General features: G+C 42.2%; 1 protein-coding gene across 6 annotated transcripts in view; it reads right to left on the bottom strand.

Annotated features, from left to right (window-relative positions):
- The window catches only part of R3HDM1 (R3H domain containing 1), a 106128-nt gene that overhangs the window by 48032 nt on the left and 35412 nt on the right, over nt 1–22684 (bottom strand). For 4 of the 6 annotated variants that reach the window (XM_084809351.1, XM_084809341.1, XM_084809332.1 and 1 more), the window contains one exon: nt 869–983. In XM_084809351.1, the coding sequence (XP_084665477.1) occupies nt 869–983 (115 nt within the window). Of the gene's footprint in view, nt 1–868; nt 984–6834; nt 6925–7374; nt 7417–22684 lie in introns of all 6 variants that reach the window. The other 2 variants (XM_084809361.1, XM_084809322.1) reach the window with 1 other exon arrangement.

Raw genomic sequence — 22684 nt, 5'->3', positions numbered from 1 at the left:
TCTTACAGAGTGTAATTGGTTAAATAGTCTGGACAACAGCTTTATTAGAAAAACTGATAAGTAAATTAAAATATGTAAAAGGAGGAAGATGTATGAACAATTTTGAAGAAACTTGGTTCCGTTTATCTTATTTATAAATACAGAAAACTCCTTATATAATCCTCCAGAGCATCAATTAAAGTATTGGAAAGACATATTGACAGATTTGTCATCAATGAAGTAGTAAATACAAAATTAATAGATTTTAAGATTTTATATTTTTATTAGATAGCCTAAATGGCAATGATCCCTGATCCTGATGTAACCCATTATTTAATGTTGTTACAGATAGTTAGAAGCATCTTGTGTATATGTTAGGTTTTGGGGGGGGTGTTCTCCTTTTTCTTTTCTTTTTTCCCCTTTTGTTTGTTTGTTGTTGTTGTTGTTGTTATGTATGTAATCTGTTTGTTGTATGTAATTTGTATCACTGAAATAAACAATACAATAAAAGAACAGTTGATGGGATCTCCCCTTCTTCCTAGGCATCTTGATCTTGCTTCTTCTATTCCTTTAAAAGTCAAAACCAGGGTGAAGAAAAGAGGAAATTGGGGTTGAGGTAGCCTAACAGCCCAGCTTATCCCACTCTCTAGTCTTCATTAATGAAGTGTGATAGTGGAAATGTGGTATGTAACCAACATGGGCAAGAAGCTTTATACATGGGAGTAACCACAGAGGTAACGGGGTAACAGTTAGGTATCTCCTGGAAAATATTTCCAAACTTTCAGAAGAATGGAATTGTAAATATTAGAAGATACATTAAAGTAAACATTATTAACAAAGGCTTCTCAACACAGAAGTAGATTTAAGAACAGAATGATGGATAGCAAACCTCTCGATAACATTTTCCTGGGTAATTTATCAGTGGATTTTTCCTTTTCAGTTTCATCTTTCAAGGGCTTCTCTTCCTTTTCAAAAGATTGTGTAAGCTGGATCTGAACTTTCTCCTGTTGAGAAGTAAAATTAACAGTTTTCCCCCAAGAAATACAACCCATAATGAAAACTGTGTCATTTTAAGCAATCAACAACAGTACCAGAGAACATAACATGTTAGTTGCAAACAAGAAGTAATCAGTCAGAATTGCGATAATTATCCATTTTATATAAATGGAAAATGGGAACTACCATGAGTCTCAAAAAGCTTTCGACGAAAATATGAACGTGAATTAAATGAAAGAATAATTCACTTTAATATTTTCCCTGAAGGTTTTTTGAGACTGATGGTAAACTAATTTCCTACAAAACAGCACAGGAGCCAAGACTACCTAAAAGGGCCGTTTTGAACGTAATGCTAGACTGTGGTTTTGCGCTGGGTCGATGAGCCTGAACAAGCCCAAGCAAAGCGTCAGGCTTGTATGCTCCCCACTCCCTTTTCCTTCTATGCAGCCAAGGAGACTTCGGAATTGCTGAGATTCTCTTTTCAAGAAGGCTGGCTTATCATAAGCTGCAATCCTACACCTACTTATCTGGGAGTAAGCCCCACTGAACTCAACGGGTTTTATTTCTGAGTAGGCATGTATAGGATTGCACTGCAAGTCTCCATATTTAAAAGGAGAGAAAGCAATTTAGTCTGAAATTCTGAAGATAGTGAAGTTTCTTTCTACTTAAAAAGTTATTTCTAAACACATGCTTAATAGTTTTCTAGTAATGTCCTTCAATTGTATGAGACTCTGATAATTGAAGCAGCCTTAAATTATAGTGGATAGGAGTCTTAATAAAACTGACAAATTCTAATGAATTGTTGTGAACCACCCAGGGAGCTTCGGCTATGGGGCAGAATAGAAATGAAATTATTATTATATTATTGATGATGATGATGATGATGATGATGGAGGAAAAGAACTTGCACAGTGTAATGGTTAGGACCTATGTGGAAGAGCAGAGTAGACTATGCAGATCTACATTCTCTGGCACTCACAAGATGAACTGATCCAGGGAAAAATAGTGAAGATATATTCTATAGAGCTAGCCTTTCCCTTGCGCAGATCTTTTTTTTTTTTTTAGCCTTCCCCATTGGATTTAAAAAATAAAACTTGTGCAAGCAAAGATCTACATCCAAATCCTATTTTGGTGGATGGAAGTGAATAGAAGTTACATCTACAGGGATGTGGAGAATATCTCAAAGATAGATAAACGAAAAAGACTGACTATGGCTTGGAACCAACTCTATAGATCTTAGCCATGACAGATCTCACAATGCTGATTTGCAATGATAAAAACAAAACAGCAGCAGAATAAATAAAGTATCTGTTCAATTTCTCATTGACACTCACTTTAGCATTCAACAGTCTCGAGAAATGCCAAGGAATTCAAGTTGAGAATCTTGCCAGAGAATACAATTATTATGGATCCCAGAAACACATACACAAACCCACCAGTAATGTGGAGTTGTAACATATTCTGCATGAATTGTTTCATTAAATAGTTTGTTCTGCTTTAAAGGGTAGATAAGAAAGGGAAGTATCATCGCAACAGTATCACAAATATTTCAATATATAAACCAACAACAAAGCATCTTGGGGAGGAGGGAGACTTCTTGAACTCAATCGTTTAAAAACAATTTTTTTAGATTTTTGTCCTTTTACCACTATGAACACTTTGGTCCAGTCTAATGCTCCTTGCAGCAATAGCAATGTTTGTGAAAGCATCTTAAAATAAATTGACCCAAACATGCAGGGAGTCTTATTACCAGCACAACATACTCATGGTGGAACTGGTGCTTACAAAAGCATTAATCAACTCAGAAACACCACATCACAACGATGGTGGGTTGTTTAATCCATGGGTTATTCATGACCATGCAGAAGTGAGCAAGCATGCTGCCTCCTGACCGCTCACTGCTTCTGCTTTGTTTCCACTTTGGTAAACAACATCCATTCCTGGGTTATTCCCCATGACGTCTGAATCCAGCACTCTGTTGTTGTTGGGTTAAAACTCTGGGCTGTTTCTCCCTCAACAACCGAGAAGGTCAGGTTCAGATATCTCACCAAACGACCCAAGAATGGGGTTGTTCAGCGAAGTGGAAGTGGTAAGCAGCCGGGAGGCAGCACGCTCATTTGCTCCCACATGGTCGCAAATAACCCATGGTTAAAACAACCCACCATCATCATGACATACAAACCGCATCCATTACTAATTATTACACACTCTTTAGCATTTAGCAAGCATATAATCGGTACCTCATTTGATTCCTTTTTCTGCCCATGGTCCATCTACCCAGCTATAAAGTAAAGCCCAATCCATTGGGCCAAAGAAGCCAAAAATTGTCATACATCTTGGACACATCACTCCATGTTTTACTGAATCAAAGAAACTTAAACGCTTCAGCTGCAGTTTGATGACATAGGTAATTGAGGAGGTGAGGACAGCTCTTGTGTGTCCCGCTCTATGATTAGTTATTTCACTTCATAGCCTTTTTACTCCTTTCAATTGTCAAGCACCCCAGAACTTAGGATTCAACAAACATCCATCCAACCTCCTCTCAACCTACCATACATCCTGCAGTTAAGATACAGTAATAGTCCCATATCTGAAAACAAATCTGTCAAAAACTGTTCTAGAGGATAACTGACAAATGCCTCTATTTTGACGGAAACCTGACTTCCTCACAGCTGATATTTACTCCAAGAGAAGTACAAGGTGAGAAACCCATCAATTTCAGAAGATAATACAGTGCTATGTTATAGATCTGTTCTTGGTTAATAGGTTACTGCGCAAACTTAAAAATATGCAAAAGATAGTTTCCTTGGGTTTGAATGTAGAAATCTGTGATCTGTTCAAACTCCTGCCTCCATTATACCATAGATATCAGGAAGGGATAGGAAGTGCAAAGTAGCACTCTTGTATATACTCAACAAAAAGACTCTGTACCTAGATCTCCAAAAGAAATATAAGCTGGATCCTAAAAAAAAATAAATGCTATAATGGTGCAGGTATGGGTTGCCCCAGAAAAATTAGCTGTTTTACCCGATAAGAATCTGAGGATCTTAGCATAGGTTGTAAGGCAATAACAGAAGGCATACCCTGTCTATGAAAGAAAAATGATCTTAGGATTCTTAAACTGGGAAAAGGAGAGACACCAGAAGCCAGAGATTGTACACTACTGCTTTCAGATCTATTGGCTCCAAAATACAAAAAGGGCAGTATGCAAGTTGACACTACCTCTAATGTAAATTACAATGCATTAGTTTATGTGACCTCTATCGCAACACCACTGTTAGCTGGTGCAATGCATTTCCCTGGAAAACCACTAGTCTCACCTTGGATGCTGACCTAAGTGTCTTCTCATATTGGCCAAGAGTGGAAAAACTACATTCCTGTTGGAGGTCCTTTAAGTGAAAAAAGATCTCAGCTTTCTTTTATAACTCCTGCCACCTACTTCAGAATACTGGACGCCAGCTCCTCCTCTCAATTCCTGTTCCCTGAGCCAGCCTCTTGTCATTAGGCCCTTTTCCAATGGTATCATTGGACAGATCCTATAAATCCCTCCCTTCTCTCTGTATAAGCTTCTCTAGAAATTTGCCAGGATCCTCCTCTAAATTCAAATCATTCCTTCTCGTTCCCTCTCTCACAAATCTCCAACTGTTAAGAACATAGGTCCCTCCTCCTGGTTCTGAACGTAGCAAAGGCACTATTTCCACCATGAGAATAAGATATGGTTGGGGTGTGTGTATTTGTAAAAATAGAGAGAGGGAGAGACAAATATCAATTTAAAGTTTTAAAAAGTAAAAGACTTAGACAAGTTACTATTAGGTGCACTTATTCTGCTTGTTCTTTTGAATAAAATCTCACAACGGTAAATTCAACACCGAGTTCTTCCATCCATAGCTAAATCAACTTTTCCTCTGATTGTAAAAATGCCCCCTCTGCATTCAAACACACACCTGATTCATCGTAAACACCTGCAACTGTACAGACATATCCTTATCTGGATCAGAGCTTGTACGTTTTTGTGGTGAAAGGAGATCTAGGACTGGAGCTTCCTTCCACGTTAGTCTATTGTTTATCCAGTCTTGGCACAGACAGCTTGGACTCTTTACTAAGAAAAACGCAACCCCCATCTCAGAAAATAAAGAACAGCAGAGACCCACATTATAAAAGGCAATATGCTGGCTGGGAATTATGGGAGCTGCAGGGCATCTGGAGGGCACCAGGTTGGGGAAGGCTGCCTTAGAATATCTTAAGCAGCCAAAATTAACCCTTGCTAAATAATTATAATAAATCTCCTCATGACTGCCAACACTTAAATACCAGAATATGGCTATGATCCTCTCTCCCATTACAACTCTTCTAGAAATTTAATATCAATTGTGAACTACTATGAATTACTTGTTTGACATGGCACTAAAACAAAACTAGAAATACTGCTCTTCACTGAAATTGGAACGTGAATATCCTTCACAATCACAGAATTAAAATGAATTAGGCAACATCCTAAAGGCGAGAAAGGAGAACCAGTTGTCCCTCAAGTTGCTCAGCCATCTAATCTCCATTATCAGGCATTCCAAGCTGCCTTCAGCATCAACCAACAGGGCCATTTCAAGTTATGCCAGAAAAAGCAGAAGAGATCAGTCAACATAGCACTTCCCTAGTCACTGGCATAGCACATCCTGACATGTCAATTTTCAGAAGGAAAAGTGTATGTGAAACATGAAGTTTGGCTTTCTAGAAGCCTGTATTAACTGAGGTAATGGCTGCGTTCGGGTAATCACAGTGGGGGAAGAAGCCATTGTGGCTGCTACCCTTGCCCTGCGCATGACCACAATTTGCATTATTCCCTGCACTGCAGCGTGGCTTGGTGTGTTATCCAAACCCGGCATATGGTGCAGCGGAAGAATGTCATACCCACCCTACAACCTCTACTGCACATCGTGGGTTGTAGGGTAGGTACGACGACGCCCCCCGCCCCCGCCATCAGGTTCAGATGACACGCCAGCTCATGCTGTAGTGTGGGGAATAATGCAAATGGTGGTCATGGGGGGAGCAGCCACCATGGCTTATTCTCCTGCTGTTATCATCCGAACCCAGTCAATCAATCAACAGTTGGTACTACTTGCCAAAAATAGAAAAAAAGATGAACACACTCAGTCACACATACCACTCAATCACTACAAGAAAACATTATGGTACAACTGCCTTTGGTCAGGTGTCCTCAGACAAGGCCACAATCTTAACAGTCTTACAAATAGGACCCTGCTATATCGACCCAGCAAGAAGAAAAGATGGATAATTAAGGCCACACTGGTATCACAAAAGTTATTCTACAGCATAGTTGAAATCCAGACTCATGAATAATATTGCTTCAGTTTCAGGAAAACACCTCTAAAATTACTGGAATTTGTACCACAAATCATTTTCTTGGCTGCAGTATTAAACCTTTGATATTAATCACATGCATAAGTATTCCAAATGAGACATTTAAAAAAAAAATCAAGTGATATAGTGTATACTTCAGTCTGAAAGCTGGGCAAGAAGACATTTCCTTCTGCTCATCAGCTGTGTAAGCCACATCAGACACAGAGCACATCAGACACAGAGCATGACCATAGACAAAATTTATTCAGCCTAAGAAATTTTATTTTATTACTCAAGAGAAAACTGTATGATTCTATCATGATTGCTTGTCTACACATACACACAGGTGCACCAACATGAACCAATATGTACATACATTTTTGCTACTTTCTTGCATATTCCCCAAAAGAGCTAACTGCACTACTGGTTCCCCATCTCTTTCAATCCTTTGTTAAAGAACACAAAAAACCAGGTTTGGGGTCCCATACTCAATTTTATTTTTACCTGGATGTCCTGTGAAATTTCTGCTGTGGGAGGTGGAGGAGATTCTTCACACACAGCCAGGCTCCGAACTAGCTTTAACTTTGTACTTGACTAAAGAAAAGTATTTATAATTAAAAGTCTACAGTTCACAGATGTTTCTCCTCAATTTAACTTACTGTCAAGCGCATAGCAAAACTGTTCATGTTTGAATGCTGACTACTTTCAATACAGAATCATTCATTATTGGAGGGCAAAAGAACAAGCAGTTAAAGCTTTGAAGTCATCATGTTATCAGCAGAAAGCAACTTCAGTTAATGGGGGGGGAAAGTTTAAGCGAAGAGCAGCACTATTTCCTCTGTCTAGCAACAAGAAGCCACCAGAAATATAAAGGCAAAGCAAAAGCAAACAATTAAGCAAATAAAAATCCAAAACAAAACAAAAACACTCTATTGCCAAAGAAATGAAGAACAAAACTGAAGTCAATACATATTTTCACAAAATAGCAAGGCTTCATCGAGCATGAAGACTTCCTTAGCATGCCAGCACACAAGTCTACTGTACCTTTGACCTTTTTCCTGTCTGTCCCAAAGACTGCGCTGGCCGCTGAATGGTGAGCATAACAAAAGAAAGTTTGTATTAAACTTTATGTACTGTCTGTATAAGTCATTAGTCAATTCACCAGTGTGCACAGCAGATAGAAAGCAATTTCATGGTGACCATTAGTTACAGGATGATCCCATGAGCAAATGCAAAAGGCATGACTCCTACACTGTGCCATTAGGTTTCTTATTGAAGAAATCACAAGTTTCTGTTCCTTTCTAATAATTTGCTTGTACACAGAGAAGTCACCCAACTTTAGAAATGGCTAATGGTTTAGGAGAATTTACACTCAAGACAATTGCTAAGAAAGTCCCTGCCTGCTCTGCCCCTTCATCCCACTCAGCTAAGGTTGGTGTGTGGTTGAATGGCATCCAGAAACTAAACTTATTTTTAAATAGTGCCTCCAACCATCATAGACCAAATCCAACTGCTAAATGCTAATGCTGCCACTTAGCTATAACTTTATGACGTATGTTCTGGGAAATATCCGCTCTTCTTAAAACCTTCACTGTACTACTCGGTGAGATACTCATCTTCAGAGAATGTTGCTACACTTATAAGCAAAAACATCCTGTTGGTAGCAATTCACCTTGATATCAAAGGTTATCTGATAAGCCACTAGGGTTATGTCATTAGGCATATCCAATTAGAGATTTAGCACTGCTCTTCCACAAAGTGAAAAACGTCTGGAAACAGACTCTCAAAACTAGCAATTTGTCTGGAATGGAAACGTTGTGAGAGTTATATCCCACCTCTGTCCTCAGTAGCAGGAGAACCATTGTCACTGTCATTATGGAGAAGCTGCTCAAAACTGCCTCCCATTGGGAAGAGATTCCAGCTCAACCCATGATCTTTCTAAGTACTTGCCATGCAACTCCCCTTCAGTGCCTGGATGGGAAACCACTTCAGAACCTCATGTACACTGCACTGAATTCCACAGAAGAAAAGTAGACTGACATTAACAACAACGTACAATAATAATGTTCCCACCATCCACTAACAGTGGCAGTGTGGAAACTTGCAACATGATGGAGGAGGCACATATAATAAATACTGGCTACTGCTACAGACTAGGCAGGGATGGATCAACACTGGAAAATGGCTTTCAGCAGCATCTCCATAGTCATGATATATATTCAGGCCCTGTAAACTACTACAATTGCACATGGCCCAGATACAGGAGTGTAACTAGGCATGAGTTTCTGTATCTCTACAATAAGATATAGATCAATGTTGGTCTTCCTGCAAACATCATTGCTCCACTTATATGTGAGAATTAATAGTGGTGCAATGGAAAGTTTGTTCATAATGAATGTGTGAGGCCTATGTATATTCAAATCTTCACGCAGCCATGAAGCACGCCAAGTCATTATAAAGATCAATGAGGCAAGAATTATAAAGCACTTTTCTACAGCTTGCACAAAACATCGCAGTACGCCATGATTTTTGCCAAGTGCTAACACAAAAACTTATACGCTTACAGCCTTCTTAAACAAAGTAACTTTAAAAAGAAGAAATTATATCAAATAAGTTAAATATTTTTAACAGCACAGAGAAACTCACCATACAACTCTTATTCTGATACATAAAGAAAATAGTTTCATATTTTTGGTATACTGCCCTATTTCAGTCAAATATGTATTTTCTAGCATGGACATTGATGTTCTAATATGTGCACTCCTACATCTGAATTTAAGTCCATTTCACTTCCAGAGCAAGATACTTACTCTCAAGTTTTCTCAAAATGTAGACCTTATCCAAGATTAAGTTTAATATAACTATATTGATTATATGCAAACAACCATGGCTTTTTGCTCTACGTAATGGCATTTGTGGTGCTGGGGGAGACAGGTTGCCAGTATGAAGGTGGGCAAGGCGATTTTATTTATCTATTTATTTTTGATCCACCCAATAACAGACGTTATCTGGGCAGTTAACCACAAAAGCAGTATATTACTCATGCTTGTGATTGCTAAATATTACTCATGCTTGTGATTGCTTTATTCTCTATTTTTATCTTGCAAGTCACTGTGTATATAAAAGTAGAAGAGCAGCAGCAGCTATTGCTGCTGCTACTACTACTACTACTGAGAGCAGGTGCCATTTAACTATATGACACTTCGGTACTTTAAATTTGCAAATCACTTGTAAGCCTTTAAGAAGTGACAGGACTAAGTATCCTGACATGGGAGTAGGGTAGAGTGGGGAAAGCATTTTTTTTTTTGTACAGAGCCTAGCAACAGAGGGCTAGTAAACTTGGCTGGCTCCCTCAGGGATAAGCAGAGAAAGAACTAAGATGGTGTCTGTTGAGGTGCTGCCTTTCTACCTCATCTGGTGCTTCTATGAGGAGCTGCCATCTTCTCTTTGCTCCTAAGATGGCATAATGTCAATATTATGATGTGGGCACCTCTTTCCTAACACCTTGCTGAAGCCACATTTGCTGGGAAGCATGGATGGCCTCAGAGGAGAGAGAGAGAGAGAGAGAGGGAGAGACCAAGACTCAGACTTACGCTTAGAGATCAGTAATAGCCTGCTTTAACAGCATATTCTACTTGGGCTGGCTCCAGAGGTGGAGAGAATATGGATATCCATAGAGTTGTAAGTAGTTCCCCCTCACATCTTGACTTTAAGAAGTGCCTTAGACTACTGTACTAAGTTTTAAGCCTATCAACCATTGTTTTGCTTCTGTCCTCCTATTAGGAATCTCCTTTCTGCAATTAATAAAAGCATTGTTTTGAAACTGCAATTTGGGATTATGAAGGGGGAAACAGTTCCTTTTTACAACCATCAACAGACACCAAGACATGGCCCTTCTTGTTGCTATGGGTCAAATAGAAGGCTTACACATATTACAAGTTATTAAAGCTTCCTACAGTATCCCTTGCCACAAATTCTTTTCTTGTTTTGATTCTTCCTTGTAATTTTTCTTGTTTTACCTCTTCCCCAGCCCCAGAGCAAAACAAAAAGCAAAGGTCACTTCCCACTAGACACCTTCAGCTGTTTATTTGTTCAAATCCATTGTTATGGGTCTCAGCTTGAAATATAGAAGCTGAAAACAAAGGAAAAATGAGTAGCTTACACACAAGTGTTGCTCTCCAACGGTCTACCATTCAGCATGATATGAAATGACCATGTCAACGTCCAAACAGAAAAAAGGTTTGAAATCTTTACAGAGGCTCAGGTGTTTGTTCTTGTATGCTAGCAAATGCTGGAAAGCAGACCAAACATCTTCCTGCTCATTTACCCTTCTGGCCATAGTGGACATCAGAAAATCCAGCTTCTCCAGAAAATCCAGAAATTCTTTTCTCCATTACCTCTAGGAGCAGTCCCATTTTTATCCATCCATCCACCCACCTACCTACCAATACGTACAGAGACTGCAGGATCACAGAAACAGATTGTTTCTCTTAGGACTCTCATAGTATGTCAGTTTCTCAAAGAGATAAATTGACCAAATTTGCTCCATCCATGCTTTTCTGAGAGTCCTTCTCAAATTTTCCAATAAACTACAATTTCTAAACGTGTACCAGCAAGCAAAAATCTCAGCAAGTCTTTATGTAATAGCTGTTCAATTTCATTGGGAAATACTGACAATAAAATTAAAGCTCCATAATGATTTCTAGATTGATTTGTTATATGGGATAGTACCTGTAACACCATCTTCCAAAATTCTGCCACTATAGGACACAAAAGCCACACGTGCAACAGTGAACCTCTAGAGCCACATCCTCACTAACAAAGAGGGGACAGAGCGGGATTGATCTTAGAAACGTTAGTAGGAGACATTTATGCAAAACTTTCATGGCGGCCTCTCTAATCTAGGACCAAATAGCTTTATGTGGAGGGGTTGACCATAACTGAGTCCACTGAGACCATGAAAACCTTTCATCCAAAACTGTTTCCCATTGCAACCTGAAGCCAGCAGAGTTCCCATAAGTCTTATTCACTAATCAGCTATATATCAGGGGAATAGACTTATTTAGATTATTCTGTGGCTCACTACACAAATACTCAAAAAGTGTAAGGGATTGCTGAGTTTCCTCTTTAATGATTAATGCTGCAGTGAAGGAACTGATTTAGTGCTTTTGCAACCAGGAAAGTTCTCCATCTTGGAATTAAAGGGCCAATGTCTCAATCAAAATTAGTTTGCCTCTTGCAAAAGCCATTTCCTCTCCATTCCTGATACTGCAGATATTTGTCTGGGTGCCAAAAGAGGGGATGGTCCAAAAAGGGATAGAATGGTGAGAGAGAAGGTACTAACACTATGGCCAAAGCCTCCCTGCCTGGAGTGTGGCTGCATAAAATGGATTCTCCACTTTAGTTGAACAGTTGTGAGCTTCAAGAATGGGTTGTTGTTGTTCAGTCGTTCAGTCATGTCCAACTCTTCGTGACCCCATGGACCATAGCACGTCAGGCCTTCCTGTCCTCCACTCTCTCCCGGAGTGTGCTCAAGTCCATATTCATTGCATCGGTGATGCTATCTAGCCATCTCATCCTCTGCCGTCCCCTTCTCTTTTTGCCTTCAGTCTTTCCCAGCATCAGGGTCTTTTCCAGAGAGTTTTCTCTTCGCATTAGGTGACCAAAATATTTGAGCTTTAGCTTCAGTATCTGTCCTTCCAATGAGCACTCAGGGTTGATTTCCTTGAGGATGGACTGATTTGACCTCCTTGCAGTCCAGGGAACTCGTAAGAGTCTTCTCCAGCACCACAGTTCGAAAGCATCAATTCTTCAGCGCTCAGCCTTCCTTATAGTCCAGCTCTCACAGCCATACATTACTACTGGGAAAACCATAGCTTTGATTAGATGGACCTTTGTCGGCAAGGTGATGTCTCTGCTTCTTACTATGCTGTCTAGGTTTGCCATAGCTTTCCTCCCAAGGAGCAAGCGTCTTTTAATTTCATGGCTACAGTCACCGTCTGCAGTGATCCTGGAGCCCAAGAAAGTAAAATCTGTCACTGCTTCCATTTCTTCCCCTTCTATATGCCAGGAAGTGATAGGGCCAGATGCCATGATCTTCGTTTTCTTAATGTTGAGTTTCAAACCAGCTTTTGCACTCTCCTCTTTCACCCTCAACAAGAGGCTCTTTAGATCTTCTTCGCTTTCTGCCATTAGGGTGGTATCGTCTGCATATCGGAGGTTGTTGATAATTCTCCCAGCAATCTTAATTCCGACCTCTGATTCATCCAACCCGGCATTTCTCATGATGTAATCTGCATATAAGTTAAATAAGCAGGGTGACAATATGCAGCCTTGTCGTACTCCTTTCCCAATTTTGAACCACTCAGTTGTTCCATCTCTGGTTCTTACTGTTGCTTCTTGACCCTCGTACAGGTTTCTCAGGAGACAGGTAAGGTGGTCTGGTACTCCCATCACTTTAAGAATTTGCCACAGTTTGTTGTGATCCACACAATCAAAGGCTTTAGCGTAGTCAATGAAGCAGAAATAGACATTTTTCTGGAATTCTCTTGCTTTCTCCATGATTCAGCGAATGTTGGCGATTTGATCTCTAGTTCCTCTGCCTCTTCGAAACCCGGCTTGTACTTCCGGTAGTTCTCGGTTCGCATACTGCTGAAGCCTAGCTTGTAGGATTTTGAGCACCACCTTGCTGGCATGTGAAATGAGCGCAATTGTGCGGTAGTTTGAACACTCTTTGGCATTGCCCTTCTTTGGAATTGGAATGTAAACTGACCTTTTCCAGTCTTGTGGCCACTGTTGAGTGTTCCAAATTTGTTGGCATACTGAGTGCAGCACTTTAACAGCATCATCTTTTAGGATTTTAAATAGCTCAGCTGGAATACTGTCATCTCCGCTAGTTTTGTTGTTACTAATGCTTCCTAAGGCCCACTTGACTTCACTCTCTAGGATGTCCGGCTCAAGTTCAGTGAGCACACTATCATGGCTATCAGGGACATTAAGATCTTTCCTGTATAGTTCTTCTGTGTATTCTTTCCACGTCTTCTTAATCTCATCTGCTTCTGTTAGGTCCCTGCCTTCTTTGTCCTTTATCATGCCCGTCTTTGCACAAATCATTCCCTTGAGATCTCCAATTTTCTTGAAGAGATCTCTAGTCTTTCCCATTCTGTTATTTTCCTCGATTTCTTTGCATTGTTCATTTAAGAAGGCCTTCTTGTCTCTCCTTGCTATTCTCTGGAACTCTGCATTCAGTTGGATATATCTTCCCCTTTCTCCCTTGCTTTTCGCTTCCCTTCTTTCCTCAGCTACTTGTAAAGCCTCATCAGACAGCCACTTGGCTTTCTTGCATTTCTTTTTCTTTGGGATGGATTGAGTTGCTGCCTCCTGAACAATGTTACGGACCTCCATCCACAGTTCCTCAGGCACTCTGTCTATCAGGTCTAATCCCTGAAATCTATTCCTCACCTCCACTGTATATTCATAAGGGATATGATTTAGGTCATACCTGAATGGTTTAGTGGTTTTCCCTATGTTCATAATTCAGTATGTCCTGAGTGGCCTCCATAGATAGCCATTGAGTTGAAATATCTCCCTGTATAATAAAGAGCATTTAGTGGCACATTACAGGTCACCAAGAGTGGTTAAAACAGCAAGTAGGAGCAGGAGTGAAGATTTCATGCAGCCACCTTAGCTTGACCACAGGTCATCCCCCAGAGCAGTCCCATCTTTGAGAGACTTACTAGCAGCCTTAGTTGTAGCTCTCATTATTGAAGCAGATTTTGGAGAACCACTCATCTGACTACAGCCTCTGATCTAGTCTTGCACATTAAAGCAGTATGTGAAGCATTAAGACCACATTGAATGATCAGATTGCTGCTATGCACGCCTCCAGGACAGGCATACTATGTCACACTCCTGCAGTTGGGCTCCTACTCAATGGACTCAGACTGCGAACAAGCGAAGGAGTCTAGCAGGCTCACAGCACTGACCGATTATTTTTACAATTACAATAACTGGGCAGAGGCAAGGCATTCAGCTTGAAAGTACCATAGCAAACAGTTTCCTCCTTGAAATGTTTCATACAAATCGCATAAAAAGCAAAACATAAAGAAATAAAATAGCTGTTTGATACCCCCCAAATTAGAGAAAAACACAGGCAAGCAATATTCTAGTTGCCATGCCGGTCCAAGATCAATGGAGTGTAAAACATAAGTGCAGGAATCAGCATCAATCTCTCCTCGTAAATTCTGAGATAAAGCCAAAGATTTACTAGCCCTGTGCTTCCAGGAATTTTGGCTGTTTTTTTCAGGATGATCACAAGTTCCTTTTGCCCAAAAGGTCAACCTAGACCACATAAAAGAGAGATTCCCTTGAAACACCAAAGTCTTCATGAGGGATAGAGCTAAAGAACCTTTTGGTTTGTTAAAGGGCAAACACAGAAATTGTATTTATAAGCATGTTTACCTGGGAGTGCACTGAGCTAGACATTTAAAGATTTGTATAGTTGTCTTACAAGTGAATGTGAAAAGTCAGACCTAGGGTTGAATAATTTCTGCTATATATGAACATTTAGTAGGCAATTTTCTAGAACTGAGGAGGATGTATCCCACTCAAACCAAGGGAGAAATTGGAGGGACATCTGAAGAGAGGTCCTAGAGGCTGACCAGGTGCTGGTCAGCCTTACTCTAAGGCAGAAGTAGGTAACCTGGTGCCCCCCTTCAGATGTTTTGCACTACAGTTTCCATAATCCCTCACCACTAGCTATTTTGGCTGGGGTTTATGGGAGTTGTATTCCCAAAACATCTTGAGGGCACCAGGCTGCCTATCATTGCTCTAAGGAGTTAAAGCTCCCCCACCTGGACAGCATCTCTTCCCCAAAATAACAACCAGAATAACTGTATAAACCAAGGCCTACACAGCCAGAACGGAGCCATCAATCATCCCCATATGAACATTGCAAATACACTTCAGAATTTCTGCATGGTCTTCAGAATCAACCCGTCCTGTTAAACCAAAAGGTTTCCTGTCCTAAGAACTTTCCATGAATAGCCCCACTCCTGAACTAAACAGGGGGCACACAGGACAGGTACATTTTTCTCTTTCTATCACTGTTTGAGATAGCTAATAAAGCTCTGTGACTAAAAGCTATCTAAAATACATTTACACCACTACCACCACCAGGCCTTCCCTGTAGACTTCTGCCGGGCCTGCTGCTGCCGCCGCCGCCGCCACTACCACCACCACCAGGCCTTCCCTGTAGACTTCTGCCTGGCAGATCGCTAGTCCCTGCAGGACCAGGCCCCCAGGTACAGAGCCAGCTGTGCTGCTCCACCTGCCCCTCCCTGGAGGAGCTACATAAGCTGGCTGGCTGAGGTGGCCTGGGAGAGCCAGGGCCTGCAGGAGAGGCCACCACGACGACGGAAGAGGCGTGCCTGCTGCTGCCGGCCCTGCTGCTGCCGCCACCACCACCAGGCCTTCCCTGTGGACTCCGGCCTGGCATTATTTTTAAGGGGATTTTTAATTGTTTTTGTTTGTTTGTTTTTCTGGGGGATTTTGTTGCGTTTTTAGGGGTGGGTAGCCTGCCTGATAGGCGGGAGCGAGGGGCCATGTGTCCACCTGATGGAGGCAGCAGGGGGAGTGTTGGGGGCCAGAACATACCGAGGCTGGGCGGCAGGCGCTGGCGGAGCACTAGGGGCAGGCCATGCCAGGTAAGGGGAACAAGGGAGAGATGTGTAATATCTGTCCCCTGCTCCGGGCCTGTCCAGAGTCAAAGGATGGCTGGGGGAGGTGTGACCCCATCTTCTGGCCTTCGTTTGCTGCTCTGCAATGCCAGGTCTGTTACCCAGAAAACCTCCCTCATCCATGACATGATTCTGGATGAGGGTGCAGACCTGGCATGTATTACAGAGACCTGGCTGGCCGAGGCTGCTGCTCCAACCCGTGCAGCCATGTGTCCAGCTGGATTTTCGTAAGCACAGCAGCCGAGGGCTGGGGATCGGGGAGGGGGAGTGGCTGTTATCTACCGAGAGTCCTTGGTCTTCACCAGGCCCCCTCTCCGGGAGACCAAGGTTGCTGAGTGCATGTTGGGCCCGAAGGGCAGTCTGGGGATTCTGCTCGTGTACCGTCCACCCCGCTGCACGACTGAGTCCCTGGCCGAGGTGCTGGAGGTGGTCTCTGATGTGCGTGTACAGTCCCCTAACTTATTGGTGTTGGGGGACTTCAACGTACATTCGGAGGCCATCCTCACAGGAGCACCTCGGGACTTCATGGAGACCATGGCCTCCTGGGAGCTGCACCATATTCTAACTGGGCCCACCCATGTAGCCGGTCATGCACTAGACCTTGTGTTTGTTTCTGGAGAAGCGGGGAGTGATCTGGAAGTTGGGGGTATATCCACCACCCCCTTGTCATGGTCAGATCACTATCTGGTGACGTTGGACTTCTCGGTTCCACAACCCCTCCGCAGGGGTGGAGGACCCATTAAAATGGTCCGCCCCAGGCGTCTTATGGATCCAAATGGATTCCTGAATGTGCTTGGGGATTCTCTGGGGCACACCAACGGCCACTCGGTCGAGACCCTGGTGGGTGGCTGGAATGCCGCAATCACTGGGGCATTAGATCAGGTGGCTCCGAAACGCCCTCTCCCCCTGAACAGGGCTCGGACTGCACCATGGTTCAATCCGCGGTTACGAGCTCTGAAACAGGAAGTGAGACGGCTAGAGCACCGGTGGCGGAAGTCTCGCTCCAAAGATGATCAGATATGGGCTAGAGCTGTATCTTCAGCCTATCACATGGTGGTGAAGGCAGCAAAAAAGGAATATTATGCTGCCTCCATCGCGTCTGCAGAGTGCTGTCCTAGAAGGCTGTTCCAAGTGGTCCGGAGCCTGGTCAGTCCTGTGGCTCCGGAACCACTGGAGCATTCTAAGGCCTCCTGTGAGGCCTTGGCAAGGCACTTTGCAGATAAAATTGATCAGATTAGGTGTGTTACTCTGCATGCTGTGGATACGGTTAGTGAGCAAGAGGCGGCCTGTGGCAAACCGGTTTTGTGGGATCGGTTCCAGCTTCTTCCTCCTGATTAAGTGGACAAGGTGCTTTCATCTGTAAGGCTGACCACCTGCTTACTTGATCCTTGCCCACCTTGGCTCATTATGGGCTGCAGAGAGAGACTGGGTGAGGGGATCAGGGCGGTGGTGAACGCCTCCCTTGAGGAGGAAGTGATGCCATCAGCCCTCAAGGAGGCAGTGATAAGATCTTAAAGAAGCCCTCCTTGGATCCTCAAGTACTGAACAACTTTCGCCCAGTCTCAAATCTGCCATTTTTGGGCAGGGTGATTGAGCGGGTGGTGGCGGTGCAGTTGAAGGCACACTTGGAAGAAACTGATTATCTAGACCCATTTCAGTCGGGCTTCAGGCTTGGGCATGGGACAGAAACGGCCTTGGTCACCTTGGTAGATGATATGAGGAGGGCTCTGGATAGGGGTGAATGCTCCTTCCTTGTTCTCCTCGACCTCTCAGCAGCTTTTGATACCGTTGACCACGGTATCCTCCTGGACCGCCTGGAGGGGTTGGGCATTGGAGACACCGTATTGCGGTGGTTCCGGTCCTTCCTCTCCGGCAGGTACCAGAGGGTAGCACTGGGAGAGGAGGTTTCGGACCCGTGGCCACTCACTTGTGGGGTGCCACAGGGTTCCATCCTCTCCCCGATGCTATTTAATATCTATGTGAAGCCGCTGGGGGCTATCATCAGGAGGTTTGGGGTGCAGTGTCATCAATATGCGGATGACACGCAGCTCTACCTCTCATTCAAATCTTCACCAAGGTTGGCCGTAGAATCCCTGTCCAAATGTCTGGAGACGGTAAGTGGCTGGATGGGGAGCAATAGGCTGAAGCTGAACCCTGACAAGACCGAGGTACTTTTGGTGGGAGACAAGAGGAGGCTAGGGGATGTTGACCTGGTGTTGAATGGGGTATGGCTACCCTTGAAAGACCAGGTCCGTATCCTGGGGGTCAGCAGCACCAGACAGGCCGCTTAACAAGATCAGCCTCGGATGGCCTTCTCTCTGTCCCATCAGCCAGGACAGCTAGACTGGTGGGGACGAGGGAGAGGGCCTTTTCTGTAGTGGCCCCCGCTCTGTGGAACTCCCTCCCTAGGGAACTCCGTCATGCCCCCTCTTTAATGAGCTTCCGTCGTGCATTAAAAACGTGGCTGTTCAGGCAGGCATTTGGGGTGGGTTAGGGTATTTTAGAAAATGTTTTTATTGTAGAATTTTATTGTTTTATTGTATGTTGTACATAGCCCAGAGTGGCTGGGTGACCAGCCAGACGGGCGATTAATAAATTAAATAATAAATAAATAAATAAATAATAAATACACATGCATTTCCAGCAGATGGATGGAATGGAAGCCTGAGGATTATATCCAATGTTAGAGCTACTTGGAGTACACTCACTGAAATGAACGGGACTTACGTTAGAGTAACATCAGATATAACCCCATAAGTGCACTTTCAAACAGTAAAAATACTCCTGCTTTATGAGATATGCATTTAAACACCAGTGCATTGTAACATTGATCATTGTATCTTTTCTGCCATTGTAACAAATCCGCTGCAACAAAATTTAAGTGGGTAAGGCAAAAAGTACCCTTCTCTGGGATGCAGTCCTGATCAATAAACACCAGTGTGACTTATCATTGTCTTCAGTGAAGCCAAGATTATATAGCCTTACTTCTACATTTAGTCCTTAGGATCACAGTCATAGTAGGAAGTTCATTAACCAATGCAGCCCTGAAACTGAAGTCTTCACAATATAAAACAGTAGGTGTTTTTATGTATAAATCATAAATGCGGACTTGATAAAATATGCTGTTTATGCTATGCCCTTTCCTATTTAGCACAGACAGCTCTTTTGAACATGTTGTCTCACCATGAAATAACTGTTCAAAAGCTCTGGCATCCAAAACCTGAAGCAATGCAGGTGTGTCTGGCCAGATGCAGCAGGTACATAAGGAAGCTGCCAACTTTCAAGGTTTCCACCATTTTAAGAACAGGCTTCTTGCCTATATTTTTTAAATACTATGCAGAAAACTCTGAAGGAATAATTGCTTGGACACTTAATCTGTTTTTCTGAACTTCAGCAAATAAAGCTTTTCTGACAAACTGCCCTGGAGTATTTCCAAGCTTGTAACATCTTCAATGAAATAAAAATTCTTCATCTAATATGCAGAGCTTGTAAAACATGCATGGTGATTCACCATGGTGTGACACATGCGTGCAATGCAAATAAGTGTATTACAGTTCAGTGAACAATAACAGACATTTATTGAAATAGAAGATCTGGAGACTGTCAAAATTAGGTTCAGGAAGCACCAGTTTAACTTCTGATAAAATCACAGAAGTATCTATGACCAGAAAAATTCACAGGATATCTTTTACCTACGTGACAGACTAATGCCTTGGGAGGTCCTTGGTAGCTCAGCCCTGCTGGAAGCAGGATACAGAAATAAGATGACCACTTAATTGCTCTTATGTAAAAAAAATTAAATACATTCCTTCTTTGCTTAAAATGGTTGAAATCATTACAATGAAAATCAAAACCCTATTCAAGAGAACCTTGCACATAACAGACTTACCTCAATGCCTGATGCAATTAACAAAAGCATATATCAACAATACAACGTACATTACAGAATGTAACGCAGCATTTGGAAAAAGGATTTGCACTTTTCATATATTTTGCAAATATTGTTCCCTACCAGATGGGTAAACTTTTCAGCAGCAATCTAAAAAACAGGTGCAATTTACTTCTTTCAGCCTACCTTCAGCTAATGGAAGAATTGCCTATAAGGGAGCAATCCTATGGCTGCTAGACCATAGTTTGTGAGAGGACTGACAGACAACTAACAGATCAAGGGTCCACAAATTTGCTATGGTGACCAAACATCTTCTCTTCTCTGCCCTCATACTGAGCTCCAAAGATACTCAGAACCTCAAAAGCAGAGAGCAAATTCAAGAGAGGAGATCCTGACCCTCTTCTGAAAGTTGTGGGGACAGGCTGGGTCAATCTCTGACTTTGTGCTATACTTTAGAGCAAGGATGGGCAACTTGTGGCCCTCCTACAACTCCATCATCCCTTGCCATTGGCTATGCTGGCTACAGCTGATAGAAGTTATAGGCCAAATCATCTGCAGGGCCACATGTTGCCCACTCCTGTTTTAGAGGCATTCCAAGTGCCTTCAGACCTCAATGTTAAATCCCCCTGCCCCTTGCCTGGGCCCTCTGGTATGCACAGAAGAGTCGGGGAGCTGGTGAAGGGGCAAGGTTAATGGCAACCATGAATAATGTCTAAGCATTAATGCCAGTATAGCCAATGTTTCTGGACCTCTGACACAGACAGGTTTTTTATCTGAAACGTCTTCCTTGATTATAATTAATGTTATACAAATGTCTAGAGGAGCAAACACAACCTAATGGATTTTTGCAACGTACTGTTTTCACTGCACATTCTATCTACATATGATGCTTATGTCACTTAGGGATGAGATCTATTTGTAAGCAAAAGTTTCAGAAAACATTTCAAACAATTTACAAAGATAGGTTTGCGCTGCAATTGAATACACACTTACCTGGAAGTAAGTGCCACTGATCACAATAGGATTTACTTCTGAGTAGACATACATAGGATTGCACTCTTAAGTATTCCTAGTTGTGCTTATTTTTTCTTAGATAGTTTGTCTTCCTGCTACACCCATCTTTCTCTTAACACTATTCTTAAAAGGGCAGCAAATTTTCTCTCTTCCTGCTCCTTGCACCTCAGATACATTACCATGGGTGGAAAGTGACTTTCTGTTATCAGAATATAGTTTGTGGTTTGATTGTGGTCATGCAACAAAATTTCAGGATTTAGCTTTTGGTATGAAATCCAACATAAAACCTGATAATCTCAGCCCTGAATTGAAGAAGAGCAGGTGTCAATTCCTGATTACCAAGTGGAAAGTAATTAAAAAGGTGAATATAGTACTTATGATAGTTAGTATACAGGAAGGGCCTCCAGAGGTCAGGAAAGAAGGATATGCTTTTTAACCTAAGTCATGGAGTCAAGCACTTACTTTCTTGTTTTATCTGCCTTTGCACTTATTGTCTGAAAAGACCGGGGGGGGGGGGTTGTAGTAAGGAAGGGAAATATAAAGATATGAGGTCATTTAATATAAATGGGATTTTTAAAATTGTAAAATGTCTCCTCGTAGGCAAAAATCACTGACAATAAGGAATCCACAATTCCATTTTTGAGAGGAAACTGCCCTCGGAGCTCTGGTAAGGAAAACTCTAAGCAGTTTCCAAAATACTCCCTCTGAATTGCAGTTTGGGTAGTGGAAGCAGCAGCTAGAGTTTCTTCCCTTCTCCAAAACTAGTGTACACCACCCTAGAATATTTTCAATGAAGGACAGTTAAGAAATACTTAAAATAAATAAAACCAGTATTGCAAGTGAGAGGAAACCCTGTTTTCCTCAGAGTTCTGAGTGCTTGTCAGAAGGCGACAGGAGTGTGTGCGTGTGTGTGCGTGTGCATGTGTGCTCTTGACTCATATACTTAGAGGTTTGAATAAGCTAAGAACAATGGGAAATATTTCTGTGGTTTGTTATCTAAATCACCATAGAAGATAAGCAAAATGCCCCCTCTCCTACTTTGTCTATGCAGGAGAGCGCAGAAGGGAGCTCATGTTTCCTCAGTTGGGTAGCAGTTTTGAGAAGGTTAGAAACAGCAAGCATATCTCCTGCTCCCTCTTACCTTCTTTACATTCTGCCACAAATAAGAGAAATCCCTGCCTTTTCCCAAATCCTTCTCACGTGCAGAGGTGTGTGTATGGGGGGGGGGGGTGGCAAGGACAAAATAAGCATTTTGGCTAGTAAGCCAAGCTGGTATTTATGGACGCCTGTTGACAATGTGGGATGGAGTCCTGTTACTGGACAAAGTAGGAGGAATTGAGATGACCAGAAATATTCAGGTTGAGGCTTTTGCAACAAATCTCTTCATTCAGGCAAAGGCATTCAGCCAGTTTAGACAGCCAGATGTACAAAACCAAATCCTATTTTTTTAAAAAAGTACATGCTAGTGAAACCCAATTGCTTTTCTGAAGTTAAACAAATATGAAAGCTATGTAATCAAGAATCAAGTCTGCAAACAATCTAAAGCACTCACTGAAGTTAACCAACTTACATATTTAAAATATAGAAGGCCATCACACATACATGGGAAGAGGAGCAACCATACCACCAAACATACAAAATAAGTAGGGTTATCACATTCGTGGTGGACAGAATTCAATAAGAGCTTAGTAGCGTTTTGTATTCTTTAAAGGTG

This window comes from Heloderma suspectum, chromosome 1 (genome assembly GCF_057233095.1).
Source record: "Heloderma suspectum isolate Gila_16-S chromosome 1, 16-S_ref, whole genome shotgun sequence".
NCBI classification, from domain to species: domain Eukaryota; kingdom Metazoa; phylum Chordata; class Lepidosauria; order Squamata; family Helodermatidae; genus Heloderma; species Heloderma suspectum.
Note: the sequence above shows the minus strand (reverse complement) of the source record. Positions and strands in the feature narration are given on the sequence as shown.